This window comes from Pagrus pagrus (genome assembly GCF_965226575.1).
Source record: "Pagrus pagrus genome assembly, chromosome: 4".
NCBI lineage: Eukaryota > Metazoa > Chordata > Actinopteri > Spariformes > Sparidae > Pagrus > Pagrus pagrus.
In genome coordinates, this window is record NC_140188.1 from 10738805 (window position 1) to 10763288 (window position 24484).

Consider the following 24484-nt stretch of genomic DNA (forward strand, 5'->3'; position numbering starts at 1 on the left):
GAACTGATATTGTGACTGAAATTATGAGTGTCGTACGTGACAAAATAAAGACAACAACCTTGTGGGCATGAGCGAAAAAAAAAAAAACATCTCAAAGAGTTCAGCTGAGCTCATCCCACTTGTCCAGTTTTTAAATCCTTAAGCTTCAGCCTTACATGAAACAACCACAACCCACACTGAAACAACACCTCATCTCGTATCCCTCAGAAAACAGACACATAACCATACTATTGTTCCTCCCCACCTACGCATGCTTATACCTCATTCCCACACACTTGGAACATTTTATATTGTCACTTTAGTTCATGTTTGTACAGTATGTATAGAAAACATTCTGCCTTACCAAACACTCTCAAGCTGAGTTCCTGATCGCTTTCCCCAGCCTTGTTCTTGGCAATGCAGGTGTACTCTCCTTCATCCAGCTTGGCAACATCCATTATTGTCATTTCTGAGCCATCTTCATTAAAGCTGTACTTCTCTCCTCCCTCCAGAACCACTTCGTTCCTGCGGAAAACATTAGCGTTCAACATTATATCTGTCCAACCAAGCCAATTTCAAACATCATTTTTAAACTGCACCTTGTTGCAATCTTTTCTTTAATGGATTCCCTGACAAGAAACAGTTGTTTAGGTCTTGAGAAAATAGCAGTATATTTTAGCTACTTGAATGACAAAGTGGAAGAGATCAAGCGATGAAGTGTCGTATTGAAATAAGAGATGAAAGCCCAATAATCTCAGAGCAGAACATGTTTCAGAAAATGACAGCGATGATGATCTTCTGCGAGCCTTTTGACATTTGGTTTTAAGACTCTATTTCAGCAAAAATGCCTCATGTATTTTCATTCTGTCCTAGTGGAGTAAATTGTTTGTCACCATTGGCAGCCACGTAAAGGAGATAATATTCCCTGGCCTCTGACCAGGGTGCGAAATTAGCACCCACCACCCGCCAAATGCAGGTGATTTTGTGAAGTGAATTTGCTCAATGTGCTGCCACGGCGGCGGTAAATAAAAGTAGCCTAACAGAGATCTTTGTGACATTCAACAACACAGACTGAATCGTGAGTCTGCTTGTTTCACTCGCACAGAAAAACAATGTGCCGCTATGTTGCAGAGGTGAAGAGGTCTGCAGAAGAAAAAAAAAAAAACTTCCAGGAGGAGACAGGCCGAAGAGCAGAAAGTGGAGAAAAACAGACAATGGACAGCCCTGTGATCCTGATACTTTACAAGGAAACAAGCCAGACAATGTTCTGTTCTGTGTGTTGTTAAATAGCTTTGGATGCCAGAAAGAGAATAAAATAGCTTTATCATTTGGACTAAAACCTAAAATTGGAAGCCATAACAGACCACAAATCATCCAAATGCCACATCCAGGTAAGAAGGATAGCACAGGAGGATACGGCTGCCATGAAGCCACTATTTGGAAAAAAATGAGCATAGTGTTTACAACACTGATTGCCATGTTCCCCATGTTCAATGTAATTCCTGCACTGCTGCTGTTATTGTAATGAACGTTGCATCATGTGCCATCGAACATTTTTATTCAGAAGTTTTATATTTTTTGCTTCACTCTAACAACCTTGTATAATGAGAAAACTAACTCTTGTTACTGTCTGTAAATTGTTTCAAAGTTTCCGCTTTCCCACACTGATGCAAAAAATAAAGTTTCCAGTGATTATCTTAACCACATATTACTCTAGTGATGAAATAAATCCCTGCCATAACTGCTTTAAGTTTTAAGTTTTAAGTCAAGTACTTAAATTGGAAATAGACAACGTTTTTGCTTTAACTTATTATTCTGAAGTAAAAACTGATTGCACAGTGTAATAGCTGTAGAAAAATGACACCATCGGCATTGAGATACCTCCCCTTAAAACCTCGCTTTCACTATGCTATTTGATCTGCCACCGAGCTGGATTCTTCCTGGAAAAAAAAGGACGAAATACAGCACAAAGGAAGCACGTCTGCCATTACGCAACCGAAACGGGAGGAGGCATTGTGTCAAAGTCTGTTCCCCCGCTGATATGCGTTTACCCCTTACCACCGGGACACGAAGAGGTTCAAAATGTATTTAGTTCTTTCAACTAGATCAGTCAGTTACAAAACCTGCCTAAAGTCAAATTGGGATTCTTACGGTTGTTTTTGTTTTTGAACAGCAGCCAGACCACTAATGGCAGCCATGTTGCTAGCACTTTCATTTCGACAGCAGCACCAACAATAATACCAAAGGGAAAAGATAGGAGTGGGGAAAGTTGAAAAGATGTCCATTTCCACTTTAATCGTTAGTATTTTTCCGATCAGGCATCTGATAAATAATGTCTACTTATATTACTCATAATCATAACACACATTTTGCGTTTTAACATTTTGATAGCTCTAAGCAGTCACTGTCAAGTGTTAAGCAGTTTTGGATGAGCGGTTCTCAGGAAAGCTGTAAGCAGTAATATCAGAGGCCAAGCAATTGAAAGCAATCAACAGGCACTCGACTAGTTATGAAATAAAGCAGCCTATATTTGCTTGAATATTGCAGATCTTGTTTCATTATTTTTCACATGCCGCTACACACTGCAGGTTCAAACAATTTGAGTGGCAGGTAGATTTTGGAATCCAGATTGACAAATAGTTGATTTCTGACCCTTTCTCTGACTGTCTGTGATAGCTTAAAAGACAGCGTTCAATATATAACAGGTACCGTCTAACTGTACAAGTCTAAAAATGATCTCAAGTGCAACAACAAAAAAACGAAGGCCACCAGTATTTCCTGGGCTGTTTGCACCCTCCCCCAACCTAAGCTGTCGACACAGCTAACTGCTGTCTTGGAAACAAGATGAACAGGAACAGTTTAACAAAGCAGGAGCCTATCAATGGCTGTATTCAGATACACAGAATAATGTGGCTATTGATGACACCCCAGTCTTCAGGTTTCACTGTTTACATGCACCTCTGATACCCTGTGATTAAGTATCCTGTTGCAATGAATAAGCCAGTTAGTAGAATATCCCAGAGTGCCTGGCGTCCACTTTGGCCTCCAGTTTGATGGAGGTGAACTGGTGCACATGGGCCAACACCATTCTTGAAAAAAATAAAACTTGTAAAAGCTGGCTAGAAAACAAACCTCATTTACTTTATTTTTGCTCAGCTCTGGACAGGATATCCAGTCCAAAAAATTATACATTTCACTCAAGAAGCAGCATAATGCTTACCTCTAAATGAGCAGCTATAATGTACCCTATGTATTGTCTTAGTAAATACCTTTTCTTGACATCATTGAGTAATATTTATATATTTATGAGTAGTATAAATAATGTTTTATAATAATGTAAATAATTCAAGTTCAATGTTTTAATGGTGAGTAAAATTACACTTTTCATGCAGTCCCTCTGTATTATAGAAACAAAGAACCTTCACAAAACAGAAATATAATGAGCTATAATGAATTTCACACTCAATTCTTATTACTTATGTAGGAGGAAAGTGATTCTAAGAAACGAGGCACTTTAGAAACTTGTGTAGTACAAATGGGGAAATCTTAACATGTGGGAGAACATTTTCTCATTTTAAGATATTAGCTCTCAAATATGGCTGGTACCCACACAGCTTTTTATTTCTGTTTAGTCCTGTCTCTTTAGTCTGTTGCTGCCAATGCAAGCCTCAGCATATCTCCCAATAACTGTATTTTGTTGCCTCGGGTCCAGTTACTCTGAACAAAGACAACAGTTGACAAAAGTTGAATCAAATCTAGTCTAATCCACTCACTATGTGCTGACAACCACTTGCACTGTTTACAACAGTTGGTGCTACCACCGTTTCACACTCAATTTTAGCCACATTAGCAGAATGATTCTCTGTCTGTTGGTCAGTCCACCAGACTGAAATATCTCAGCAACTATTGGATGGATTGCCGTGAAATTCGGTACAGACATCCGTGATTCACAGAAGATGAATTGTATTGACATTTGTGATCCTCTGACTTTTCTTCCACTGCCACCAGCTAGTTGACATTTTTGGTTCAGAATAAAATGTCTTTATGACTATTGGATGGATTGCCATGAAATTTAGTGCAGACATTCATGTCCCCTCAGGGTGAACTGTAATGACTTAAGGGACCCTTTAACTTTCTACAACTTTGATTCAAAATGGATGGGACATTGTAGTTCTTCTCACTTTGCGTGTTGCGGGCATTCAATTCATTAAGAGTGTAAAGTGTCAAAAAACAATAGAGTTGATCAGATTGGACATTAAATATCGTGTCCTTGTACTGTATTCAATTCCATTGCATTCTGTTGTAATCACATTTAGTATGTTAAAACGCTCATATAAGATGGCGAAAGTGGTAAAAATAATCATGTTAGCATTGTCATAGTGAGCTCGCAGAGCTGCTAGCATAGCTCATCTTTTTCTCTAGACAATATCTTATGCCAAAATAATAATTTAAAGGCTGATACAATAATGTTTAAACCTCAGCTGTCACAAGTGATAGATTATAAATATCTAGAATTACCACCTTGCAGTTGTATGCCTCAGCAAAACAGTTAAGTCTGCTGTTACTGAGCTATGGTGTTAAATAATGGACAGAACATGTTTTGCAGAACATTATGACGTCACAGTGAAGTTGACCTTTGACCTTCTTGATATAAAATGTCACCACTTCATCATTTCATCCTTTCATCCAAACTATGTCAAAATCATCAAATTAATTGTCGCGTAATTGCCAATAATGTGTTTCGTGAGGTCACAGCGCACTTCACCTTTGACCACCAAAATACAATCAGTTCATCTTTGAGTCCAAGTGACATTTGGGCCAAATTTGAAGAAATCCCCTAAAGGCGTTCTTCGGATATCGCATTATCACAAGAACGGGACGGAGGGCGATGTTCCAGCATCTGACAAGTGCTGCTGCAAATAATGAAAGCATTTGTCTCCCCAGTTGCTAGCAGAGTTTTACCTTGTCCAGGTCACCATGGGTTCAGGATAGCCATCAACAGCACAAGTCAACATGGCAGGCTGCCCAACATCTGCTGTAGCGTTCACCTCTGACTGCCATACCCTGATCGTCGGGAGCACTGAGACACAGAGGGATGGATAAATAATGTAGCAGATAGAGAGAAAAATAAATTGGTAGATAGATACATACATAGGCAGCGAGTCACATAGACAGATAGTAGGAGGGAAAACAGAGACAGACGCAGTGACAAATTCAGAACACTTATTTTAAGCACACTCATTTGCTAGGCTCAGAAGTTGCAGGAAACAGACTTCATTAGCATGGAGTATCTTTGATACACGGTTGCTCTGGGCAACTGTTTCCACATTGATGCTGAGCCTGGTCGCCTCTAAGGATCTACAGCTTATTTGAGCATGGTAGGACACCTGCCACACAAAAACATGCATACGGGAACAAAAATGAAAGCAGGAAGGGGATGAGGGAGAGAGGGCTGCTAACCGTTCACGACGACCTTGATGACCCGCAGATCAATCTCGCCGCGGGCCATGAGGCGACCCTCGCAGGTATACGAGCCTTCATCTGTCTTCTTTATGCCACGGATCTGAAGGTGATTGTTGCTCAGAACCTTAAACCGAACTGAAAGGAAACAGAAGATAAATGCATCGTCAGGTGGGCTTTATATTTGACAAGTTTAATCTAGGCACAAGTCACTCACTTTAAGTGTTTGATGGTAACAGCTGCCGTTGTGCATCAGGAGCTTTACATAGTGATGTAATGAAACCGTATATATAAAGAAAATTGTTCCCTGAACTAGTCAACCATGGAAAATATTCACTTTTATATATCCGGGTGACAACTTATCAACACACTGATGTCTGAGTGAGTCACTAATATCTTATATCTCAATATCATTACAAATTTAATGTTGAATTTATGCATTTTCTTCGAGCTCCATTAGTCCAAGGAATATGCAATATTTTTGTCTGTCTGGGGGACTCCATTACTTAAAAAAAACAACTGACAATGCAGCAGATTATATGTAATTTCCACTTCATCGAATTCGTATCAGTGAGCATGCCACTAGCTCCAAAAAAGAGGAATATGGCCAAAGCCCACAAGAGCCCCCTCACTTTGAGATGAAATGTGAACCGAATAAATTTAATCATGTAGTAATTCAAAATACTATTACAACCCACACATGAGCCGGTGTTATTATTTTTTCAGTGAGCAATACCAGTGGTACCATACACATTACGATATTGCTCAGTGTCAGGGGTGAATAACAGAGCATCAATTGTGTTTTTAAATTCAAAACCAAATTAATTTTTCCTTTCAAAGCACAGGGTAAAGCCTGGAGGAGAATGGCGACAAAAGCAGGGCATCAACAAAGTCTCAGACACTGGTAAACTACCGTGCCCGTGGCTGAGCTTATGTCCAGTGCATTTTACAATAAATCAATCATATTTTCAGTTTAATTTGTTTGAAAATAGGCTTTAGGTTGATTGTCCTAACAGTTTATCCTCAAATTTTACCTTAATAAACTGCAATACTGCAGTGATACTCTAGATAAATCTAAGGTAAATCTAAAGTTCAAGCCAGTCTACATTCTTAATATATCTACAAACTTCAGACAGCAATTTTAACATGTGACAGCAATACAGCAAAGAGCACAAAATATTTAGTAATGACAGGTTTTTGATTCTTTCTAATATGATGGACTTCAAAGGGATTTTATGCGAAATAACTGTGCAAACTAAACCATGCAAATTAAATATAAACATATCTAAAACTATTCATATTCATTAGTTATTGTTTGTCAGAGTCGGAGTTGAATAAAACATTAACTACTCAGGGATATCAAGAATGTGCAGAGTTAAAAACAGATGACAGGAAATAATCACCAAATCAAGTGAAATAGAGGCTGTTCAGAGAACTCTTACCATCTTTTTCCATCTGTATTTTCGCCCCTTTATATTTCCAGAGGACAGTGGGAGGAGGCGAACTGACGACGTCACAAATAATGTTGGCATTGTCTCCTTCGTTAAACTCTTGGGGTGAGGGTGCATTTGTGAAGGTGATTTTTTCTGGAATATAAACATGCAAAACACTTTTACTCATTTGAATTAAAGTATGGATCTTATCAAAACTCCATCTTCTTCACTTAGTTTGTCTGTAGGGAAGGAATACAATTTATTCACTGTTACAGATACAATCATTTGTTAAGCATATTTTTAAAATATTGTTCCACATGCAACAGGATATCTTCAGGCAAGCAATTTCCCTGCAAATTTACTGTAAAAAAGATCCAACTGGGAGAATGGTTGGTAATTTTACTAATCACAATACTTAAATCCAAAAGAAATCAAATTCTGAAGCCCAATAACTACAATGAACCACCTACCTACCTCTGACTACAATGAAAATCAAATTTGCTTTATTTTACACCAACCGTTTTCTCACTCAAAAGAAGCTCCCTGGACTCACAGTTAAAAAAACCAAAACAAACAAACAAATTGGCTTACTAGTTTGCTGGGAGCTCTACTTAGCAAGCGATGAAGCCCTACTGTTACCTTACATCTCCAAACTGCTTACTTTGCTAGGCAGCTGGATTTGCAAGATACTGTAGCATGACCGTGTGATCTCGTGAATCATTCTTGCCAGGCTTCAAGCTATGTGCTTGTGGCCGAACACACAGGTATCGAACCAATCAGCATCCTATGAGGAACTACTGTTAGCTACTGCGCTGGTTTAGGTGTGATGACCAGCGGAAGAAACAACTGTAACAATGGCGGCTCCTCAATAGTAAACGCTGCAGCATCAGTTATATTGAAGAGTATATTTCACTGAAAGAAAAACAAAGAATGGCAACAGAAACTTTTCTTGTTAGATGTTGCTCTTCTCCTGGCTTCCTTAGAAGTTTGATTTACCGACTGGCTCCGCTGGTAGTGCTCTCCTCCTATTAAACTGGTTGGTTGAAGTGAGCCTGTGATAGACGGTGACAGACAGATGGTTCTTCCAATCACCTGCCAAGTATTTTATGGAAGGGTCTGCCCTTTTCCAAATAGTTTCTAACAGCAGCTCTACAGATGGTTCAATGTAACAAACCATCTGGCGCATCAGGTTATCAAACTGCTGCTGCTGTCATACTTTCCTCCTCTATAGATGGTGGAAGGTCACATGAGCCTAACAGCTAACAATGGCAGCAGCTTACTTGTGAATGCTTCACATCTATAAACAGTTACTTTTTCCTACTTAAAACATAGGTTTCCAATTTTCCTCAGAGTCTAGAGGAATGCAAACTGAAAAATGAAACTGCACTCTTATTTTGTCATTGACACTGCATATTGATTTTAATATGCCATGTTTACATGGGTGAACACTTCTAATAATAACCCAAAATGGTAATTGAAAAAACAGGAAAAGTTGTGTTTGGAGAAGGATTTCATCTCTGATGGACGTTTGCTGATGCTTGGCATTCATGGAAAATAAAAGCCATTACTCACAAGAACTGCACAACAGACAGGATCATTAAGCAGCCCTCTAATGGTCTTCCGACCGTTTATTGAACTGATGAAAAATCCATCCTCACTTGAAAAGAAAAAGAGTAATGTGTTGCCCTTGAGCAGTCAATAAAATACTGTGAGTTCAATAAACAGGATTCTTTTTTCTTCTGTGTTCATACAACTCAATAATTTGGGAAGTGAGGGAAATACTTACGGAAGATTTTCACTTTGACAGTAGACTCCCCTTGCTGGTCTCCATTGGTAGCCACACACTTGTATGTCCCTGCATTTTCAGTCCCAGCTTTATACAGCGTGAGGGTGGACGATGACTCATCGTTACGGGTTACTGTTATGTCTGGTCTGTTCGGTTCTATCCTGTCCCCACTCGGCCCAAACCAGTCTATATGCTTGGCAACACCTACAACTGAGAGCACAGCAAAGAGGAGTGTTATCTCACATGCAAGCATTCAACATCAGTTGAAGTTCACCAGTGTCCAAGTGAATATTGTAGGTTGATCATACTCCTGCGCAGACTGAAGCTCTGGGTTTTTGCATTTTAGCTGTTGGAAACCACCAATTATCAGCCAAATGGTGTTTTTCTTTAATGATTTTGTATCATGTTTTGCCTTGAACAGATGTTGAAGGCAACAGGAAACACGCCGCATTAAAGGGGGTCTCATGCAACAAAGGTCAATATTGATTAGATTGATCACATTTCAGCCATATGGATACATGTATGCATCCCAGACCCCCAAATCACAAGGATGTCAATATTTTTAAAGACAGCTTGTAAATCAATTTCTTGTTTTAAAATATCAATTCTCATATATCCTTACCCTTAATAAACTGAGCCGTGGATGTCAAACAAAAGCACTGGTATTAGGACTTAATAATCACCGGCGTAAGAGCAACCAGCCGGTAATCATTCGGCTTGTGAATGCCGAGGTCTTGGGTACAGGGATGATGGTGGTAGTGTGGCTTGTTGTAGTGACATGTTGAACACGTTCGTGAGCAATGCAGCACTAGTCGGCACATGTATTCAGTGCCTGGCAAGAACACCATCGGCCCCCCCCCTGCCTAGAGCCCACTTGACCTGGTAGAGCTGGAGAGTGAGTGGGCGGTCGCTCTCTGGTGAGGACAATGTCGGTTGAAGAAGGGGTGTCGTGGCTTTGTTTATAGCCAGCGTTGTTCCTAGTGTCTCGCAGCATGTTGCAGGGGTCCTTATCCTTGAAGTTTTCCTCAATGCATTGCTTGTACTTGTGTTTTGCAGGTTTAATGCCTCTCTCTAGGTCAGCCAAGGCTCTCCTGTAGGCGTCCCCGACTCCAGATATGAGTGCTTCGTCCCAGGCTCTGAGCAGCACTCAGCAAGCTCAGAACCATCTGCACACGGACCAACAGGCTGAGAAACAGCTTTTTCTCCTCGAGCTGTGGAAGAACTGCTGAACCTATGACACTTCCCCACCCCACCAAAACAGCTACCGAACCCCAGTGCAATAACTGTCAATGTTTCCAGCGCTAAATCAATTTTATTGACTATTTATTTTCTATACTACGCATTATATACACGTTTGTACGTATATTAACATTGGATGCTGTGGATTACTGCAAAGTGAAGCTTCGTTGTATTTTAATATGCAATGTCAATAAAGCATCCATCCATCCATCCACCCATACTTATATACATCTATCTATACATATAAATATAAACCCAAAACACAGGCCTCTGTCACTGTTGACATTTGTTCTTTTCAACTTTCTAATTTTTTAATTATTTTAGGTCGTATCTTTAAAAGAATCTAACCAAAACTGGATGTGAAAAAGGTATAAATCAGTTAGGACAGTTTGGTACACTTACCTTCACACATGAAGAATTTGGACTCTCCAAGACTAATCTCCCCCTGACTTGGTGTGATCTGCACTTCCAGTGAAACTACAACAGAAAAAAACAAAAACAAAACAGAATCAGAAACTTGGTAATATAATAAATGGCACAATGCTTATGAATGGAGAAATGCTCAACGCTGTTTCAGCATTCAGAGATATAACAATTACTGAACCAGAAAACTTCAGATGCAGACATCTTAATGTGTTAGTTAACAGCACAAACATTTAATGTAAAACTTGGAATACACACAACACAAATTCGATAATAAAAACTTGATAATACTCGAAAAAAAAAAAAAAAAACTTGAGTATTCGATAATACAAACTCAAGCTATGACATTCACTTCCTGCAGGTGGCTCTAATTACAGCAGCTTCTCTTTTCTATCCCTATAGTCTGTGACACCCACATATCTGCACATAGATCAAAACTTTTTCTGCGAGATCTGGTACAGGAGATATGTGGAAACTAATACACAAGCACCTCAAGATATTGACTTTGCCAGTTTCAGCTCTAGCAGCCCTATTACCAAAAACATGGACATTTCCTGTTCCTCTTTTGCCTGCAGTCTTCCTGTCCTTTCAAGAGATATAGCATCCAGCTAACGCTGCAATTATTTAAAATTAACATTCAGCAGTTGGTAAGAACCAATACTGTGCTGCTAACCTACCTTGAGAGAAATTAAGATGAAAAGAAATTTAAAATGCTTTAAAAACTTTTTCTAAATCATGCTGTCTGTCTAGCAAGATAAGCGCAGTGAGTCACTCGGTGCACTTCATCAAAGACCGGATGAAAAGGACAGATTTCTGTTATTTGACAGACAGAACTATGGCCTGAAACATTTCTGTGCTTAATTAGAACAAAGCTTCACTTGTGTCCTGCAGAATCTCCCAAGGGGGCAGTCAAGGGTTCCTGGGGTTGACTATGAAGTGTGACTAAATGGACCCAAAATCCAGCTCTATATAATCTATGCCCAAGACTGTGTGAATGTGTATGTACCACCATCAGTGTGTGCACACACACTGGAGGTCAGAGCGAGAGTGGGCATACACTGTTGTCAAGGGACACGGGGAAAGAAGACGATGATGTCTAGTGACGATGGACTGGAGTGAATAGGCAGAATAAGTTCTGAGTAATGATTGATGGATTTTGATCACATCTGTTTCAACAGATGTCTGTTTCCCTTAAGGAGACATTCCCCCTGATGTGAAATTGTAAAGATAATTCAACCCATTAATCATTATTCAGTAAAAGGTTAAAGAAAATCGGCAAATTGCTGTCTAATATACTATCCTTTCATGTTTGCTTACTTTAAGACAACTGATTAATTTAATTGGAACAGAGCTATAAAATTAATGAACCGATGTTACTGCCTACACACATTATTTTTGCTCAGAGTTTAATCAGAATCAGATTGTTAATTAGAACTTTTGTCTTATTCCTTTTTTGGATTTTCCTGAGAAACTGTAAATGAACCTTTCTAAATGTGTTGAAGATGAACAATTACTGGGCTCGAATACTGGGCACCAAAAGTAGCCACTGGTAGGTACAATTAACAAAAAATGGCTAGGGATGACTAGCTTGCAAGAGATAACAAAAAAGCAGTTACTGTTATTAGTGTGATTGTTGATACTAAAAATGACTTTAAATAATACTTTTTAGACAAAGATTCAGACATCAACCATAATATTCACATTAGCTTTATCAGAGGACGGCATCCAATACACATCCGATAAATTGCCTCCAGTGATGTCACTCAGTGGCTAAGTTGCATTGTGGGTAATGTAGTTGCCACATTTTGAAAAGGAAGAAGAATGCATGGAATAAAAAAGGCAATATCTCTGGTTTTGTTGTATTGATTTGTTCTTAAACTGTCCATAGTGAGGCAAAAGTGTTAAAGGACTGCATGCTGGACCAGTGGACTGCTTTTCAAAACCTGGCGCCTACAGTACCCGTAACGCACCTTAGCCAGTGAGTGACTTCACCGGATGCAGATAATCAGATTACATGCAGTTTTCCTCTGGATCAACAAAAAGCTTTATGCTACTTTTTTCACATATGCAGTAGTACTCCCAAAGACCTGTAAACACACTAACGTGTAAAATTGGTGGCGTTACCCTTTAAATAGGCGCCTAGAGTGTGATCCTTTATTCCATCAGAGCAGCAGTGTTGGGTAGAAACTGAACATGAACTGTGAAATTCACTTCAGTTTGCACAGTCTCTGCTACAAAACTATCCTCATTTTAGTCCACTTTGAGTTGCACAAAGCACTTTTCGCTAAAGTGATTGCGTGCATGACAGTTGTTAGAAGGTTTTATTTTTAAATGAGCCAAATTATTTGATTTTGTCAGCTGCATTTGATGTTCAAAGTGAAGACACATGAAAAACAGGCATCAAAACCCCGCTCAATTTATTTTCACAGGATCTACTAACTGAAACAACGTTATGCTAATTTTATGGATAAGAATTTTGTTTTAATTGGACCGAGGAAGTCAGTACGGCTGGTGTTCATTTAGTCAAACAAACAAGCTACTCATGTGCAGGGGAGGCATGATGATGATGATGATTATTCAAGTCAAGTGAAGTTTACTTGTAAAGCCCATTATCACATTCAATGTCTGAAAGCGCTTCTCATCAGTAATGGTTTCCAAACTCAGCCAAAGCTATCCAAGCAGAAGAGGAAAAACATGCAAGGCATCAAAAAAAATGGAATGGAAAGTGTAACGGAGACACGAAATGCAACAATTAGACCACAAGGTTAACACTAATGTGAAAAACACATTTTCATTACTCCAGTGAAGTATAAAGATTCAATGAAGGTTGAATGAATACGCCAACTTAGATTCGTCCATGAACAGATCCAGTATCAGTTCTTCATATTTTTCAGTTCCTATGTGCCAGGTCAGTGGAGAGGCAATTGGGGAGAAAGGTCAGGTGTGGGGCAGGAGATGAGTCTTAGACCAAAATAGCCGCATTCTCTGCATTTTATATCGTCCCGGAGCATATAAGCTGAAGCTTATTCCCTTTGACATTTTCAGAGGAAATATCCACAGACGGTGCAGTCAAAAAGACTGGCCAGGTCAGGTTTCACCTTAGCTTCTGTAACACGACAAAAAAAAGCAGAGGTTGTAAAATCATGCTAAAATATACAAAATTCTTTCCATAGCATTGTGTTGCAGGCTCCTAAAGGATAATAATGTAGAGCCAACGCATCTCTAAGGCCTAGTCCACACGTACACAGGTATTCTTTAAACAGGGTTTTAAAACCAAAACAATCTCCATCCAGATGAGCGTTTCAGAAATAATCTCCCACCATACAGCACACCTGAAGGCGCTATCACATGGCCATTCAAGTACACGGGGAAGGCATGTGCCAGTGTAAAAAGGAAGCAGATTGGTTGCTTAGTTGCCGCAAATATGAAAAGGTTTAATAGGTCCCTTGCTATGAACAAGCTGGGGAAATATGACTGCTCTTCACTGAATCCTCCAGAATAATGCTGTTTTTATTAAAATATTGACAGCAGCTGTTATTGGCTCTCTTTTCCGTCACTGTATAATCAATATCGATTGGTGTCTTTCTAAATATAGACAATATCAAATGCAGTCCATCAATGCAAAAACACAAATATGCCACTCCAATATCATAACACATACTCTGAGTTCACATTTGCCAATAACTCTAGAAACAAGACCCAATTAGGAAGCAACATTGGTGTCTGTATCACTGTTTCCAAAAATCTTTATTCCTGTCCATCCAGATGTAAACGCTCAAATTGGAGTTTCTAAATATCTTCACCCTGAAAGGTTTACAAAAGGTCTGTCTTCAGTGATCTAAAATGTTGTTGTGTGAACAAAAAGCCAAAAGACACAGAAAAGGGTTTGTTTTTAAATGCCCATGTACATGAACAGTTTCAACACAACTGAACATTATAGCCTTCATGAAAATAGGATTTATTACAGGACTGTTGTGTTAGACTGCATTCGTTTAAGCTCGCTGTACCTCATCAACTTGCAACCGAGTCCACTGTTTATTGGCTAAATAATGGAGCAGCAGGTACTATAAATTCATAACTGATCAAAAAAAAACTTTGATCTCGCTAGATCAGATGTGTGCATTGAATTAATGTCACAAAGTCAGGAAGCAGCAAGCCAGATTGTAAAACCTGTCAGAACACTTCACAACACTGCCTTTCCTATATTAAAACCAACAATGCAAAACCGCTCTCATATCTTCTAAACAAGCTGACATTCAGAGGGATGAAGGTCCCACAGGGAATTTCCATCACATGATCCTCCATCCTCTTCACTGTCTCTCCCTAAGTGTTTTTCTCCTTGTTATGTAGACTATTAGAATGCAAGAACAACACACCTGCACAGTCTGGGAGTTTTCCAAAATAACTATACTGTAGCCCAAGCACTAATTAGCTCTCTCAGATCGAAGGCAGAGCCGTGGCTCCTCTTTTCAGATAGTTATGAACAAGACGGGGGTAATTGCACTCCAACCAACAGCTCACTTTTCATATATTTAAGAGGCTAACAAGCGGCTGTAGCTCCAGCCCAGCGAAAGGGCAGGAAGGCAGTGGCCAAATTACAAGAAGCAACTGTGTGTCCTAGAAATTTAATCAGCATGTGAATCCTCAGTGACCAATCCATTTTAAACCCAAGTAGGGCTGAGACTGCATGGGGATCGCCACATCATTGAGGTTGAAGGAGCTAGACAAGATAAAATAATTCATTGACTTGATTATCTATAAACTACTTTTAATCTAAATTCATTAGAAGTTATTTGGCACTATTCATTCAGTGCTTTTTCAAAAAGAGAAATGCCTTTAGCACACATTTTAATCATTGTTTTATTTAGTGATAAATGTTAACATAGCTTGCAGCATGTTTAGGGATCGACCCCCACGTTGGTCTAGACTGAAATATATTAAGTATTGGATAGGCTGTATTGGAAATTCAGACATTCATGGTCCACAGAGGATTAATCTTATTGACTACCTTCTCTACTTCTACTCAGTGCCATCAAAAATGTTTAATTTATCCAGTTAAAAACATTTTTTTCGGATAATTAATTTGATGATTAATTAATCTAGCATGGCTGTAGACTCTGGCCCAATCCCAATAGCTATCTAACATTATGTTGTTATTGTTGGGTCGAGTTTTGAAGGGTTGTCCCATTTCATAGTAGGAGATTTCAACCACTACCCCTTTTGTAACCCTGTTCTGAGGGGCAGGGGGCACTTGAAAACAAGGGGTAGGGTCTTGCAGCTTGAAAATTGTTGGGTAATTGATTCCATGTCAATCAATATCAAGGATCGGTCAGTATCTGTTGTGCCAGAGGTGTATCATAAAAGCCTAATATTTTATATGATCGTACCATCATGCCAAAATCTGTAATTTCAACACCTACACATTAGAAATTTAAAAATAATAATGGTGCATAAGCATAAGAAAAACATACCTCTTTAAAAAATGTAAACAAAATTTACTTAAGTATATTCTCAGATTTGTTCTTCTTTTTCATATTGAAAACCCCTCTGCTAAACTGCACTGTTATTTCTTTGGACTACAGATCATTGAGCACAAGCTCTTAAACCTACTGTAAACTTACCTTACGCCTCAGTTCATGCTCTATGAAAAATGATTTAAACTGGAACAAAGACTAAGAAAATGAGTGGAAAGGAAGATTGCCCCAAGAGCATCAGAAGGTGCGATGTACCACTAATTGGCAAACCAAACCTCAGGCTTACAAAACTTACATACAAACAGAACGTAACTCGTGCAAGCCTGTCCTAGTTGTTAAAGCCTACAACATCAGACTGGTTAGCAGGCCCACAGAGAAGCAATTTATTCAACTAGATAAGAGTGACCTAGTTCTGAGTAAACATGTAATTTCCCTGCAGTTAAACTTGACATTTTTTATTAAAATGCCTTTCAGACTTTGGCTGACCATCCAAAAATGTATTGTTAACAAAAAAAATTAAATCCCCCCCCCCCCCATCTAAATCAACCTATATTGATTACCTATATTAGAAATGATTTAACCAGCAACTTGAAGTTAGAGACATGGACAAAAGGCCAAGTGGAATTTTCCATCAACAAACTAATGTCTGACCATTGACCACAGACATTTAGAGATGAGGTATGGCTGTATCTCTGAGTAGCTCTAGATTCCATTTTGCATCAATAATTACATTTTTAAGATTGAAGAGGCAAGACATACTGACATAAACCAAGGAAGATAATTAGATTTAATAAGATCTGCCTTCCAGACATTGCTATTTATCGATGCAGAATATGGTTGGAACCCAAAGATCAGCTGCCAACAAATGGATGAAGAATGCTAGTCGGTCCCAAAATCTGAGAAGCAAATTAAGTCTTATTTACAATCGCACCATGAGGTCAACTTGACAGATGACATACGAGCAGAGAATCATGGTCTGCCTAAATTTTACCACAATACCGAGATGATTACCAAGGAAACACCAGCAATAAATGTGGTTGCTGGTCTGTTTTCCTGCATCTAAACAGGAAAGCAGAGGCGAATTTGGATGCAACACAGGAACTGTGACTCTGACAGTAGCAGTTCATTTGTGATGTAACATTTACTGTAGCTGTGGGCAATGTCATACTTGGATGCAGGCTGATCATGACTATAGGAGACAGCTTGCAGTGTCAATAATTCATGTCTCTGTAGGTCATCAACCAAACCTTACTGTTTGTAGTCTTGGAGCAATCTCATTAATTTTACAGCATCATGGAGTAAAAATACTATATCATTGGTAGTAGCTTATTATCAGTTGCAGGGTTCATTCTCTGCTGCTTCTTGATGCAAGTCACGGCATAATGCAGCAAATTGCAAAGAATTTTGTGCTATTTATTTGACTGTACTATAGTTGAAGGCCAGAAATGACTGCTTCCTTTCCAATTCAAACAGAGTCTTTGTGTTTCTATTTAAGGGTCATGGTTTCTTCAGTACAGCCACGGGGCGTTGTACTACTTAATACCACTGCATACGCATGTGCTTGCACGTGTATGTGTGTGTATTTTTCTGTGTAGTGCCGGTGTGGAAGGGGGTTATTTTATGAATGGAAATGATATACATTGATGTCCTCGGGCAACAGTAATCAGTGGTAGCAGATGCAGATCCATTAATAGCCTAATGTAGCCTAAACCCATCCTCTTTAGCTCGGGTTGTATCTCAAATTTAAGTTCCCCCTAGGAATACACAGACTTTTCCACAGTTCTGTTGGCAGGAACTGATAAGATATGAAGAGCAAGGATGTCATATAGATGAGAATTTGTGCAGAGCGTGGCCTCTTTCCTTTGGCCTCTGTAGTAAGCAACACCTCGAATGCCACTGCCACTGCCAGTGCTATGGGGTGTTGTAGTAAGCCTCCACCCAAGCCATGACTCGCTTCACTTGCTGTACGGGATTATGCTCATTATCTATTCTGCTAGCCTAACACACACACACAGACACACACACACACACACACACACACACACACACACACACACACACACACACACACACACACACACACACACACATACAGGGAAAGACAAAACCACTTAAACTTAAAGCCTGCCAAATTCACAGTCACAGTTATAAACCTTTGCTTGACTATCTGTAATCTTAAATAAACAAAGAATCTGATCCGTCCTTCAAACAAAAGCCCAGCTAGCCACTATGCTTGGAATCACTGGCTAACTCCTTACAATACTAAAACAATATTTTATATTGAACGTTAAACACTCGTTGCACTGGTGTGAGTTACTTTTACATTGAGGTGCACCAGCACATAATTTATGTGCACCCAATAATACAATTTAATTTAAATTTCTTTAAACATCATGTAAATGATTGTAAACAGGAATAAAGGTGCAAATACATGTTTTTGTTTTTTTGTTTTTTTTCAGGCGCGCCACTGAGACTAATGAAAATGTTTAGATGACAGATGTTTTGGTGCATGTGCAACCAAAATAGTGGAGCCCTGTATATTTATATTAACCCCAAGGTAATGACAGTATATAACACAGGAGTAGCTCCGTTATGTGATTCATCAAGAAAAAAATAAATAAATCTATGATATCCTAGTCACCAAACAGAAAAATATAACCTTAAAAAAATCAGGAAAATGATTCTTTACAAAGCAAGAGCCAAGTCTGTATAGTATGTATTTACAGCACTGAACACCTACAGTTTCATATAGTTTTATGGACCACTGGGATGAAAATGTATGTGCTGAAAAGCCTTTTTAGCACGCACACACACACACACACACACACACAAAGCAAAATGAACCCATGTGCCACTATTTCAATGTCGTACAGCCTTTAACAGGTAGCATCTGAACTGCCGGAAAGCAATCAGTTTAGACTTCAAAAGTCTGCAGGAGTGAATTGCCTCTGCACCAGTAATGGTGCCAGTGTGTTTATAATGTACTGCAAGACACTGACTCACAATATCTCACAATGTTATGTCCCACACACTCTTGCCAAGAAAAACTGCCAATGACTCACCCACTTTGACCATTTTATTGTGTTGATTTATTATTACAAACAAAACTGTGAACTAGACAAACATATTTGTCAATGGGGTAAGCTCACAACAGCTGTATTAAAACACTTAAATGACAATAAAAAGCACATAACATGTGCTTGTAACTCGCTCTTAAAAAAGAGACTGAGGCACATAATTCATGTGTTTTGGTTCACACAACCCTTACACATTTTGATTCTCCATGAAAAGTCTGAACAGATAAATATAAATTAACATGGAAGCATTTAATTGAGAACAAACACTGCATTGAGATCCCAGTCTTAAGTGGACAATGCAAACCCAAGGTGGTCGTAATCAGGACTCAATAGTTTTAAGGAACAAGGAAGTATTTGCTTGCTGCTCATGCCTCTCAACCACAGTTATACTCACTTCTACCAGTTGCTATGGAAACGTGTTTCCCAGCTCCCCTCTCCCCATATTTTGACATCACTGCTCTCTCTCCTCTCTCGCCCTCTTTCTCTCTCGTATGGCCGTCTGATTGGATGCAGCAGTACAGCCTCCGAGGAGTGACTATTTACATTGAAGAGGTTGTCAAAACACAGTGCACAACTTCAACTGATCACCATGATTGCCTCTAGTGGCTAGGCTGTTGAAGCTCAAACATGTGCACCAGTTATCCACACACAGCATATACATACATAAAAGCTGCGAATTTGACCCTGTGTGCACCATTGAGACCATGCGATGTGATGTTAAAGAGCAAAATTTTAACAATTCATTTGACGCTCAGCTGGTGCTTCCCTTATTATAGGCCCTAGCTGAGGCATCAATATCTGCCAGGCTCTAAACACTTGGGGCATTTCATTTGTGCACTGCTTTTCAAACATGATAAGACTGCACAACAGATGGCTGGAAGCTCACAGTAAATCTCTGTGCATTAGATTTAAAAGAAGTGGTAATGTGCCAAACCAAAAGGAGCAAAGGAGCCACGAGGACAGAGAAACTGCCTGGTTCTTGATTATATTTATTTCGATCTATTTCAGTCTAAATAAATTACCCCTGTAAAACCTAAATCTTAATCCCAAATCTTCTTTCCGTGACATCTAGACCACATAAGGAGGCTTAAAATGTAATTCATATGTATTTAAATCCTTTTTTAAGTTGTAAATGATAAATCATATCTGAAAATTAACATATTCTGCAACCAGTCAGCAGATAACAGGATTGGTTTTGTAGCAGCAGAATGTTACATGTTAAAAAACGAGGGCGTAAAATATCACTTGAAATACTGACGTAATGGTCATATTATGGGTTACATAATAGGGCAACGCACATTAGAATAAGAGGCCGAGGCAGCAGAAGCTGAGCTGCCACAGTGGAGATGATTCAGACTATCTGTTGTCGAGTGGCCGTTTGAAAGGTGTTTGGCTGCGATATTGAAGTCTCATAAAACATGTCATATTTTATGCCATATCACTTTTATCATTTTGTCATAAAACAAAAGGATTTTCTTCCCATGTAGAGGGGCTTAATGTGCATCACTAGAAGAAGGGATTCAACTAGAAAAAAAAGAAAGAAGTCTGGGACAAAATGTTCCTCATTTAAATACATCAAAACACATCCTTCAAAACATTCACTTGTGAGCCAAGGGAAAAACCTCCCTGACAGCATTTTCTAAATCTTAAACTGAAATTGTCTTCACATTGATCTCTGCTACATTACGAGGTCTATTGTAAAAAATGTAATTAGCAACTACAAAACCTGATTATACCCAAACATGGTGTAACAATCGATACGTCACTGTGTTAGCTTCGTTCTGAGCTGACTTACTGATATAAGGGGTTGGGCAATCTGGCCAAAAAATAATGTAACAATCTATTTAACTGCGATCGCATACCACTACAGGCTTGCCTGTAGGAAATGCTAGGATTGAGCAACAAAATCAAATATCGCAATATTTTTTACCGTAATATCGATACTGCAATAATTGTAGAGATGACAACTGGTACTTTCACAGAGTGTTGTCACGAGCTTATCAGTTGGTGGGAACATTTCGTCACTGCAGCAACCCTTACCCACGATCTAAATTGCGACTTGTTTTGTAAATTTGAAAAATGTAAAGCCATCTAGTTGGCTTCATCACTCTACTGGTATGTTTAAATAACGTAGATCTGTCATACACTGTGGTTATGTCAAGTCTGTACACATTAAATACCACAATCTCTATGACTCACCTGAAAAGTAGATTGTAGACACCTTCAAGATTGATCACAATATAAAATCATCATTACCCACCTCTAATTAATGTTGTCAACGAGGACAGGTTTAACCTGATAATGAATGTATTAATCCATCAACAGACAGAAAATGAATCTGCTATCTCACTATCTTGATAATTGATTGCTCCTTTTCTTTGTCTTGCATGATAACAAACGTGAATCTCTTTTGGTCTTTGACTAAAGGACACACAAAAACAAAAACAAGCAATCTGACAATGTCACCCATCGGGGAATTGTGGAGGGAGTTTTTTACTAATGTTTCCTGTCATTTCACAAACAAAACAATTGATCGATTAACCAATAAAATAATCATGAGGTGAACAATAAACAATGAACAATGAAAATAATCACTAGCCCAGATGTAGATCAAGATCTCTCAAAAGCTGAGTACAGAGAACAGGTCCAACCACAGCAACTGTACCAGATTGCATATTGTATAATTCTCCAAAGGATGCTCACATACATAATTTATTCATTTAAAAACTAGACACTAATTTTAGAGCAACAGTTTTAGAGAAAACACTCAGTAGTTGTTGTTTTTTCTGTAGAAGAGTGGTCATAGGGTTTTGGGAGATTCGTCATATCCTGAGAATTTAATTGTGGTGTTGTTTCAATATGCATCACTTGAGTCTGCTGCAAAACAAAATTGTTTTTACAAACTAAATTAAGATTAAGGAAGATATTCTCCAGCCTATGCCGTAGCACATGAATGCACCACTCTCCCAGACTTGGCACTCAACTGCATTTCTATGGGCTGAAAAGAAAGTATAATAAATACAAAACACACACATTCAGTTTTGGGGAGTTGTAAATCCGCTTGGTTGAGGCTTTCACATACATTCTGCAAATGGGAAACACTGCCAGGGCGCCATAACATCTTTTAAGTAACATCATGACTCAAACTGAAGCCAAAATATGAGCTAAAGTGAACTCTCCCTAATGGGCATATGCATCTCTGAGCTACATTCCTCCTCTTCTCTTTGCTGAAGATAATCTGTGACTCAATGAGCTACGGCGCACTCCACTTCAGTGGCCGACAGAATTCACCCTCATTCAGGCAATTTAGTGTGAGTGCCCCTCAGCATCTGCCTCAGCTGTGCACCACACAACAAAAGCCCAGGGAGACGTAGAGCCGAGCGTCTGTGGCCCATCATGCCATGCTGCGTACTCCTGTAATGAGTCAGTATTTAGAACGCTGAAAATGCAGACAACATGCTAGCAGGGACACCTAAAATATAGGGGGAGAGAACGCTTCCGGAAAGTCACAAGAAAGAGATTAATTGAGGCTTATTAAATAACAATTTCTCTGAACACAAACTACCACAATCCAGGATAAACATGTTGTGCCACGGACGACAAACAGATATGTGATGCTGCGAAATAATAATTACGCCAAAAATCCCAGTTTGATTGTGCTCCAGCTCAGGGCTCCAGTAGAGCTGTACAACCTGTGCAAGTACTGGGAGAGAGCAGTCTGTCACCAAGTCTCCAAAAGACATGCATAATCAGTGAAATGGAAAGATTCTTGGAGGCTGGATTCTGGGGACTGTGCAGAGACTTTTTTATTTTCGGCTCGAATCCTGTGTGGCAACTACATACAAGAATAGGGAGTCTGTGTGGCATGAACAATGAAATGGTTACATCTCTGCGAACACAATGAATCACCACAGACTGTAGCAAAATAACACTCTTTCTTCCAGATTAATCATAACAGTGGTTCTCCAGTGGCTTCCCTGTTAGTGCTAGTCACGACACACTCCCATGAAGAAGCCCACAAAGCAACTGCCTCCTTGCTACTAGCGAGAAAAGCCATTAAGGTTTAGCGAAATATAATACGCTAATGCTGTGCAGAGCTGGGCAGAATTTCATGCATCTTTAATAATTACTGTAACGACAAAGAGGCAAAAAAGGGGGGACAGCGAGGGCAGGAGGGCATGAGGGAGGGAGTCACAATGACCACTCAGCCACAAGCTGCCTGGGACTACACAGAACCCCGAAGCCTGGCACATGCACACTGCTCTCTCTGTGTGTCCATTCAGAAGGCAGACAAGCTGGGACGAGCCGGATAAGCCTGCCTGTGACTCCACCAGGAAGAGGATCAATAAGAGGGAATGCACCATTTCAGATACAGCCAGACAGAGCCAGGGGCAGGGCAGAGAGGCAGAGCAGCACTTGAGTACTCATTATGCTGTGTAGGATGACACAGTGTGTGCAGCCACTTCTGGAGTCATCTATGAATGGAGGAAGACGATGCAGAGCCATTAGAGATTAGGCCAGACCACACAGTAATTGGATTAAAGCAGTAATGAAAAATAAAATCTGGCATGAGCGTTTCTCCGTCAAGGTTACAGAGCTGACAGAGATAATTGTGTGAACACACTGATAGCAGGTAGAGAAACCGGTCGCCAAACCGATGCTATGACCGGAGAAATGTTGAACAATGTTCACCACGGCCACCTCTTTTCCTTTTCGCTCGCTGGCATGGAAGCAGTTGGCTGCAGCTGAGCGTTTGGACATCATCCACCAGCAGTCAATCACATACTGATGTCCCGCCTCCCATACTAACAGAGTCTGAAATGAACACCTGCCAAGTATCAAATGCCAGTAAAATTTGCCTTTGCCAGTAAATAACCAAGGGTCACCCACCACAGTGGCCAAGATGATGATGCCTCAGCTGGTCTTTTCCTGTCACAGACTATCTCCCTGCTGACCACTATACACTCTCTCTCTAACCATCAGCAATCAAATCAAAGCAAAACAGTGGCTGTGCATCAAACAGGCTTCTGATTAGCTGCCTCTAATTCTGGCTGTACAAGAAACTGCTAAACTGTTATTTCCCATCTGACCAAATGGTTTATCAGCCTAACACTGGTTTAAAGATAGCCACATACAAACAGCCAGTAAAACAAAAAGATCTACTGTGGAATAGGCTTGCCATGGTAGTCCATTTTACTGGTGTTGCATGGTGTCTGGGCATACACTGATTACATTACTTGCCCACGATCACCACTGTCGTTTTGTTTTTTGGTAATTAATACTTAGTCAGATGGCAGATGCTACAATTCTCTGTACATCAACGTCACACCACAGAGTAGCAGGAGTCACATTTCACTAATTATGCGGTGAGTAAAGACAGTCGATCGACAAGACGATAGATTTATTGTCAAAGCAAAAAAGAAAAAGCCCCTACTTGACATCATTTCGGATTAAAGCCCCACTCCAGCCAGAGTTGCTTCCTGTTTAACGGTCAACGTTCCTTCTCAGACAATGGGGGCGTGGTCGATTGTCAGACGTAATCCAATTACCATTGGAAAAATGCCAAAATACACTGGAGTAGGGCTTTAAAACCAATACTAATAGGCTTGAACC

At 39.6% G+C, this 24484-nt stretch overlaps 1 protein-coding gene across 6 annotated transcripts in view; it reads right to left on the bottom strand.

Annotated features, from left to right (window-relative positions):
* ncam1b (neural cell adhesion molecule 1b) overlaps nucleotides 1-24484 on the bottom strand; it is an 82675-nt gene that overhangs the window by 37680 nt on the left and 20511 nt on the right. For all 6 annotated transcript variants that reach the window (XM_084350832.1, XM_084350830.1, XM_084350829.1 and 3 more), the window contains exons 2-7: nucleotides 10300-10374; nucleotides 8659-8868; nucleotides 6882-7025; nucleotides 5440-5577; nucleotides 4942-5059; nucleotides 344-504 (exon numbers count right to left, since the gene is read on the bottom strand). In XM_084350832.1, the coding sequence (XP_084206958.1) occupies nucleotides 344-504; nucleotides 4942-5059; nucleotides 5440-5577; nucleotides 6882-7025; nucleotides 8659-8868; nucleotides 10300-10374 (846 nt within the window). The remainder of the gene's footprint in view (nucleotides 1-343; nucleotides 505-4941; nucleotides 5060-5439; nucleotides 5578-6881; nucleotides 7026-8658; nucleotides 8869-10299; nucleotides 10375-24484) is intronic.